The following is a 9,127-nucleotide window of genomic DNA, read 5'->3' as shown; positions in this document are numbered from 1 at the left end:
CAAGGACTGTGCCCCCCTCCTTTTCCGTGGCTGACGTGAGTAAAACATTTAAATGTGTTAACCCTCGCAAGGCTGCTGGCCCAGACGGCATCCCCAGCTGCGCCCTCAGAGATGGCTGGTGTGTTTACGGACATATTTAATCACTCCCTGTTCCACATGCTTCAATATGGCCACCATTGTTGGTTCCTGTACCCAAGAAGGCAACTAAATGACTACCGCCCCGTAGCCCTCACTTCTGTCATCATGAAGTGCTTTGAGAGACTAGTTAAGGATAATTTCACCTCCACCTTACCGGCTACCCTAGACCCACTTCAGTTTGCATACCGCCCCAAATAGGTCCAACGACGCAATCACACTGCACACGGCCCTATCCCATCTGGACAAGAGGAATACCTATGTAAGAATGCTGTTCATTGACTACAGCTCAGCATTCAACACCATAGTACCCTCCAAGCTCATCATCAAGCTGGAGGCCCTGAGTCTCAACCCCGCCCTGTGCAATTGGGTCGTGGACTTCTTGCCCTCGGGTGGTGAAGGTAGGAATCAACATCTCCATTCCGCTGATCCTCAACGTTGGGGCCCCACAAGGGTGCGTGCTCAGCCCCCTCCTGTACTCCCTGTTCACCCACGACTGCATGGCCACGCACGCCTCCAACTCAATCAATTATCAAGTTTGCAGACGACACAACAGTGGTAGGCGTGATTACCAACAGCAACGAGACGGCCTACAGGGAGGAGGTGAGGGCCCTCCGAGTGTGGTGTCAGGAAAACAATCTCTCACTCAACGTCAACAAAACAAAGGAGATGATAATGGACTTCAGGAAAACAGCAGAGGGAGCACCCCCTATCCACATCAAAGGGACTGCAGTGGAGAAGGTGGAAAGTTTTAGATTCCTCTGCGTATACATCACAGACAAACTGAAATGGTCCATTCACGCTCAATCGAGAGCATCCTGTCGGACTGTATCACAGCCTGGTACGGCAACTGCTCCGTCCTCAACCGCAAAGGTCTCCAGAGGGTGGTGCGGTCTGCACAACACATCACCGGGCGCAAATGACCTGCCCTCCATGACACCTACAGCACCCGATGTCACAGGAAGGCCAAAAAGATCATCAAGGAGAACAACTACCCGAGCCACTGCCTGTTCACACAGCTACCATCCAGAAGTCGAGGTCAGTACAGGAGCATCAAAGCTGGGACCGAGAGACTGAAGAACAGCTTCTATCTCAAGGCTATCAGACTGGTAAACAGCAATCACTAACTCAGAGAGGCTGCTACCTACATTGAGATCCAATCACTGGCCACTTGTCACTTTAAACAATGTCACTTTAATAATGTTTACATATGACATTACTCATATTACATGTATATACTGTATTTTATACCATCTACTGCACCTTGCCGATGCTGCTCGGCCATCGCTCATCCATATATTTATATGTACATATTCTTATTCCATCCCTTTATATTTGTGTGTATTAGGTAGTTGTTGGGGAATTGTTAGATTACTTGTTAGATATTACTGCACTGTCGGGAACTAGATGCACAAGCACTTCATTACACTTGCATTAACATCTGCTAACCATGTGTATGTGACAAATACTATTTGATTTGGACATGTGCTTAACAGACATGCTGTGTCAGGAAACAACATCAGTTCTCACAAGTAGAACAAGTCTTTGTTCATATGACATATGCTCAAGGGGCCATGTCGTATATTAGGAGTCAACAGAACAGGGAGGTATTTCTGGAAGAACACTGGTAGTTGTCATGGCTACACATCTCAGTTAATGATAAACCCCACAGCAGTAGAAAGGTCAGGCTAATTTTCTTCAGAGATGTTTTGAAGTAATTTCCTTTCTGATAAAAGGCGTTATAAAGGCTTTTATATATATATATATATATATGTATATAGTACCAGTATATATATATGTATATAGTACCAGTATATATATATATGTATATAGTACCAGTATATATATATGTATATATGTATATAGGACCAGTATATATATATGTATATAGTACCAGTATATATATGTATATATGTATGTAGGACCAGTATATATATATGTATATAGTACCAGTATATATATATATATATATATATATATATATATATATATATATATATATATATATATATATATATATATATATATATATATATATATATATATATATATATATATATATATATATATAGGACCAGTATATATATATATATATGTATATATATACTGGTACATATATATATATATATGTGTATATAGGATCAGTATATATATATGTATATAGTACCAGTATATATATATGTATATAGGACCAGTATATATATATATATGTATATGTATATAGGATCAGTATATATATATATATATGTACATAGTACCAGTATATATATATATATGTATAAAGTACCAGTCAAAAGTTACTCATTCTTTATTTCACTAGTTTCACTATTGTTTTTCTACATTGTAGAATAATAGTGAAGACATCACATATTTTATATTTGATATTCTTCAAAGTAGCCAGCCTTTGCTTTGATAACAGCTTTGCACACTCTTGGCATTCTCTCAACCAGATTCATAAAGTAGTCACCAGGAATGCATATGAGCAAATCAGTTGTGTTGTAACAAGGTATGGGTGATATGCAGAGGATAGCCCTACTTGGTAAAAGACCAAGTCCATATTATAGCAAGAACAGCTCAAATTAGCAAAGAAAAATGACAGTCCATCATTACTTTAAGACATGAAGGTCAGTCAATCAGGAAAATGTGAATAACTTTAAAAGTTTCTTCCAGTGCACTCGCAAAAACCATCAAGCGCTATGATGAAACTGGCTCTCAGGAGGACCGCCACAGAACGGAAGACCCAGAGTTATCTCTGCTGCAGAGGATAAGTTCATTAGAGTTACCAACCTCAGAATAATAATAAGAAGAGACTTGCTTGAGCCAAGAAACACAAGCAATGGACATCTGTCCTTTGGTCTGATGAGTCCAAATCTGAGCATGTGTGGTTCCCACCGTGAAGCATGGAGGAGGAGGTGTGATGGTTCTTTGCTGGTGACACACAATGGAAATCAAATTTATCAACCCATGTCGGTCTGGATTTGGAGTCACACTCAAAATTAAAGTGGAAAACCACACTCTAGGCTGATCCAACTTTGATGTAATGTCCTTAAAACAAGTCAAAATGAGGCTCAGTAGTGTGTGTGGCCTCCACGTGCCTGTATGACCTCCCTACAACGCCTGGGCATGCTCCTGATGAGGTGGCGTATGGTCTCCTGAGGGATCTCCTCCCAGACCTGGACTAAAGCATCCGCCAACTCCTGGACAGTCTGAGGTGCAACGTGGCGTTGGTGGATGGAGTGAGACATGATGTCCCAGATGTGCTCAATTGGATTCGGGTCTGGGGAACGGGCGGGCCAGTCCTTAGCATCAATGCCTTCCTCTTGCAGGAACTGCTGACACACTCCAGCCACATGAGGGATAGCATTGTCTTGCATTAGGAGGAACCCAGGGCCAACCACACCAGCATATGGTCTCACAAGGGGTCTGAGGATCTCATCTCATTGATTTAGATGCACTATTGTAAAGTGACTATTCTACTGGATGTCATAAGGTGAATGCACCAATTTGTAAGTCGCTCTGGATAAGAGCGTCTGCTAAATGACTTAAATGTAAATGTAAATGTAAATCTCGGTACCAAATGGCACTCCAGCTACCTCTGGCGAGCACATGGAGGGCTGTGTGACCCCCCAAAGAAATGCCACCCCACACCATGACTGACCCACCGCCAAACCGGTCATGCTGGAGGATGTTGCAGGCAGCAGAACGTTCTCCACGGTGTCTCCAAACTCTTTCATGTCTGTCACATGTGCTCAGTGTGAACCTGCTTCCATCTGTGAAGAGCACAGGGCACCAGTGGAGAATTTGCCAATCTTGGTGTTCTCTGGCAAATGCCAAACGTCCTGCACGGTGTTGGGCTGTAAGCACAACCCCCACCTGTGGACATCGGGCCCTGGTATTGCATCCAGTGCCTTGCGAAAGTATTCGGCCCCCTTGAACTTTGCGACCTTTTGCCACATTTCAGGCTTCAAACATAAAGATATAAAACTGTATTTTTTTTGTGAAGAATCAACAACAAGTGGGACACAATCATGAAGTGGAACGAAATTTATTGGATATTTCAAACTTTTTTAACAAATAAAAAACTGAAAAATTGGGCGTGCAAAATTATTCAGCCCCCTTAAGTTAATACTTTGTATTAAGAATCAATAAGTTGCATCAAGAAGTTCCTCCTCTGTAATTTGGTCTTCACTTGAGTCTTTCTGTACAGATGTTAATTTGACATTATTAATAGAAAAAACATCCATAAAAGTAACTTCAGTTCGTTGAGATGGAAGAGACTGAAATGAAAACATATGCTTAAAACACTTAGCTTCCTCTTTCAAAATATTGTTTGGTCAATCATGGGTGAATGTCATTTGTAACAAGTTTCAGTTTCTGTCACGCCCTGACCTTAGAGAGCTGTTTATTCTCTATGTTGGTTGGGGCGTGACAGTGACTAGGGCGGGTTATCTAGGTGATTAATGATCTATGTTGGCCTGGTATGGTTCCCAATCAGAGGCAGCTGTTTATCGTTGTCTCTGATTGGGGATCATATTTAGGCAGCCATTTCCCTATTGTGCTTTGTTGCCTGCGACTGCTATGTATATTACTTTGAGCTTCACATTTAGTTTTTTCGCTTTATTGTTTTTGTTATTTGAGTTCTTTCTCTTCCATAATATGTCATTATTTTTGGTAGCTACATTAAAGATTAAAAATATATTTGGTGCATTTTTTCCCATAATTCATTCAAATTTGCTTTATTTTAATAATGTATAACACTTGATCTTTCTTGAATAAGTTATTTTTTGTTTTTCCACAAACTTATTCTGAGCCTCTATTACATCATTTTTTTTATTGCTAAACTCAGCCAAATAAGAAACGTCCTCTCACTGTCAACTGCATTTATTTTCAGCAAACGTAACATGTGTAAATATTTGTATGAACATAACAAGATTCAACAACTGAGACATAAACTGAACAAGTTCCACAGACATGTGACTAAATGAAATGGAATAATGTGTCCCTGAACAAAGGGGGGTTCAAAATCAAAAGTAACAGTCAGTATCTGGTGTGGCCACCAGCTGCATTAATTAAGTACTGCAGCGCGTCTCTTCCTCATGGAGTGCACCACGCTCATTCCTTCAACAATAAACGCAAATCCAACCATCAACCCTGGTGAGACAACACCACGACTCACCAGTGAAGAGCTTTTTGCCAGTCCTGTCTGGTCCAGCGACGGTGGGTTTGTGCCCATAGGTGACGTTGTTGCCAGTCCTCTCTGGTCCAGCTACGGTGGGTTTGTGCCCATAGGCGACGTTGTTGCCAGTCCTGTCTGGTCCAGTGACGGTGGGTTTGTGCCCATATGCAACATTGTTGCCGGTGATGTCTGGTGAGGACCTGCCTTACAACAGGCCTACAAGCGCTCAGTCCAGCCTCTCTCAGCCTATTGCGGACAGTCTGAGCACTGATGGAGGGATTGTGTGTTCTCTGTAGCGCTGTCTTAGGTGTCTCACAGTACGGACATTGCAATTCATTGCCCTGGCCACTTCTGCAGTCCTCATGCCTCTTTGCAGCATGCCTAAGGCACGTTCATGCAGATGAGCAGGGATCCCGGGCATCTTTCTTTTGGTGTTTTTCAGAGTTAGCAGAAAGGTCTCTTTAGTGTCCTAAGTCTTTATAACTGTGACCTTAATTGCCCACCGTCTGTAAGCTGTTAGTGTCTTAACGACCGTTCCACAGGGGCATGTTCATTAATTGTTTATGGCTCATTGAACAAGCATGGGAAACAGTGTTTAAACCCGTTACAATGAAGATCTGTGAAGTTCTTTGGATTGATGATCTTTGAAAGAAAATGTTTGTCATGTTTGTCACGACTTCCACCGAGGTCGTTTCCTCTCCTTGTTCGGGCGGCGTTCGGCGGTCAGCTTCACCGGGCTTCCAGCCATCGTCGATCCACTTTTCATTTTCCATTTGTTTTGTCTTGTTTTCCCACACACCTGGTTCTCATTCCCTCATTACACGTTGTGTATTTAACCCTCTGTTCCCCCCATGTCTTTGTGTGGGGTTGTTTGCTATAAGTGCTTGTGCACATGTTGACTGGTGCACGTCGGGTTTTGTATCCATGTTGGTTATTTCTTTATGCCGTTGAAATTAAACTGCTCCGGTTATTACCTAGTTCTGCTCTCCTGCGTCTGACTTCCTTTACGATGCTTCTTTTTTGCTGAGTTTACATATCTGTACTGTTAGTCCCTCTAATCACTTCTTAATGTTAACTCTTTTAACCTGTTTTGAAGATGAGTATTGAATTGCCTTTCAAGGCACATGTAAAAGTGTCCCATACAATAAGGGGATCTGCTGTACCTGCTGTACCTGCTGTACCTGCTGTACCTGCTGGATCTGCTGTATCTGCTGTACCTGCTGTACCTGCTGTACCTGCTGGATCTGCTGTACCTGCTGTACCTGCTGGATCTGCTGTAACCTGCTGTCTGGAAGAAGTCTGATATAACAAAATAAAATGTCCAATATCCTCGCCAACGTGGACACTCTGTAATATCCTCGCCAACGGGGACACTCTGTAATATCCTCGCCAACGTGGACACTCTGTAATATCCTCGCCAACGGGGACACTCTGTAATATCCTCGCCAACGGGGACACTCTGTAATATCCTCGCCAATGTGGACACTCTGTAATATCCTCGCCAACGGGGACACTCTGTAATATCCTCGCCAACGTGGACACTCTGTAATATCCTCGCCAACGTGGACACTCTGTAATATCCTCGCCAACGGGGACACTCTGTAATATCCTCGCCAACGGGGACACTCTGTAAGGGTAATGTATATGCCAATTATTTGATGGTCTGACCACATTCTGTCCCCAATTAGCAGTTTTTAAACTGTTGATGCCAGCGAGAATAAGATAAGAAATTAGTCAATGCGACTACTGTAGCTTGACTGAGCCTCCTCCATGTATATCAGGAGAGTTAAGCCTCCATATATCCACTAGTTCTAATATATCCATGATATTTGTGATTTCCTTAAGTGCCTGAGGGTGATAGTTTGTAGTGTGATTTCCTTTACGGTCCATAGAGGTATTTAAGACCGTATTAAAATCTCCCACCATAATAACAGAGTCTAGTGTTGCTTCTAGAGTTGATCAATAATTATATATATTTTCTAAGAAGCTTTGGATCATCAATATTTGGATCGTATGGATTAATGAGCCAAATCTGTTTCTGTTTATCCAATAACATTTTTCATGGAGAATAAGAACACCTCCTCCCAGCTGTCCACTGCACTGAGGCTAGGAAACACTGTAAAGTCCATGGAGAATAAGAGCACCTCCTCCCAGCTGTCCACTGCACTGAGGCTAGGAAACACTGTAAAGTCCATGGAGAATAAGAGCACCTCCTCCCAGCTGCCCACTGCACTGAGGCTAGGAAACACTGTAAAGTCCATGGAGAATAAGAGCACCTCCTCCCAGCTGCCCACTGCTCTGAGGCTAGGAAACACTGTAAAGTCCATGGAGAATAAGAACACCTCCTCCCAGCTGCCCACTGCACTGAGGATAGGAAACACTGTAAAGTCCATGTAGAATAAGAGCACCTCCTCCCAGCTGTCCACTGCACTGAGGCTAGGAAACACTGTAAAGTCCATGGAGAATAAGAGCACCTCCTCCCAGCTGTCCACTGCACTGAGGCTAGGAAACACTGTAAAGTCCATGGAGAATAAGAACACCTCCTCCCAGCTGTCCACCGCACTGAGGCTAGGAAACACTGTAAAGTCCGTGGAGAATAAGAACACCTCCTCCCAGCTGTCCACTGCACTGAGGCTAGGAAACACTGTAAAGTCCATGGAGAATAAGAGCACCTCCTCCCAGCTGTCCACTGCACTGAGGCTAGGAAACACTGTAAAGTCCATGTAGAATAAGAGCACCTCCTCCCAGCTGTCCACTGCACTGAGGATAGGAAACACTGTAAAGTCCATGGAGAATAAGAGCACCTCCTCCCAGCTGTCCACTGCACTGAGGCTAGGAAACACTGTAAAGTCCATGGAGAATAAGAGCACCTCCTCCCAGCTGCCCACTGCTCTGAGGCTAGGAAACACTGTAAAGTCCATGGAGAATAAGAGCACCTCCTCCCAGCTGCCCACTGCTCTGAGGCTAGGAAACACTGTAAAGTCCATGGAGAATAAGAGCACCTCCTCCCAGCTGCCCACTGCTCTGAGGCTAGGAAACACTGTAAAGTCCATGGAGAATAAGAGCACCTCCTCCCAGCTGCCCACTGCACTGAGGCTAGGAAACACTGTAAAGTCCATGGAGAATAAGAGCACCTCCTCCCAGCTGTCCACTGCACTGAGGCTAGGAAACACTGTAAAGCCCATGGAGAATAAGAGCACCTCCTCCCAGCTGCCCACTGCACTGAGGCTAGGAAACACTGTAAAGTCCATGGAGAATAAGAGCACCTCCTCCCAGCTGTCCACTGCTCTGAGGCTAGGAAACACTGTAAAGTCCATGGAGAATAAGAGCACCTCCTCCCAGCTGTCCACTGCACTGAGGATAGGAAACACTGTAAAGTCCATGGAGAATAAGAGCACCTCCTCCCAGCTGTCCACTGCACTGAGGTTAGGAAACACTGTAAAGTCCATGGAGAATAAGACCACCTCCTCCCAGCTGTCCACTGCACTGAGGCTAGGAAACACTGTAAAGTCCATGGAGAATAAGACCACCTCCTCCCAGCTGCCCACTGCACTGAGGCTAGGTAACACTGTCACCACCAATAAATCTACCATAATCGAGAATTTCAAGAAGCATTTTTCTTCGGTTGGCAATGCTTTCCACCTGGCTACTCCTACCCCGGTCAAATTTCCGAAATGGTCACGGGTGCACCTCAGCCACGATCAAGGTCCTAAACGATATCATAACTGACATCAATTAAAAAAACACTGTGCAGCTGTATTCATCGACCTGGCCAAGGCTTTCGACTCTGTCAGTCTGGCAGTCTCTATGGGGGTA

At 43.8% G+C, this 9,127-nt stretch overlaps 1 protein-coding gene across 1 annotated transcript in view; it reads right to left on the bottom strand.

The window, feature by feature from the left end:
- Window positions 1-8,708, bottom strand: part of LOC127910819 (uncharacterized) — an 11,185-nt gene extending 2,477 nt beyond the window's left edge. The window contains exons 1-3 of the mRNA XM_052475817.1: window positions 8,512-8,708; window positions 7,918-8,445; window positions 7,408-7,587 (exon numbers count right to left, since the gene is read on the bottom strand). Of these exons, the coding sequence (XP_052331777.1) occupies window positions 7,408-7,587; window positions 7,918-8,445; window positions 8,512-8,694 (891 nt within the window). The 5' untranslated portion in view covers window positions 8,695-8,708. The remainder of the gene's footprint in view (window positions 1-7,407; window positions 7,588-7,917; window positions 8,446-8,511) is intronic.
- Between the last annotated feature and the right edge of the window lie 419 nt (window positions 8,709-9,127).

This window comes from Oncorhynchus keta, chromosome 22 (genome assembly GCF_023373465.1).
Source record: "Oncorhynchus keta strain PuntledgeMale-10-30-2019 chromosome 22, Oket_V2, whole genome shotgun sequence".
NCBI classification, from domain to species: domain Eukaryota; kingdom Metazoa; phylum Chordata; class Actinopteri; order Salmoniformes; family Salmonidae; genus Oncorhynchus; species Oncorhynchus keta.
The sequence above is the reverse complement of the archived record's forward strand: the minus strand, read 5'-3'. Positions and strand labels throughout refer to the sequence as shown.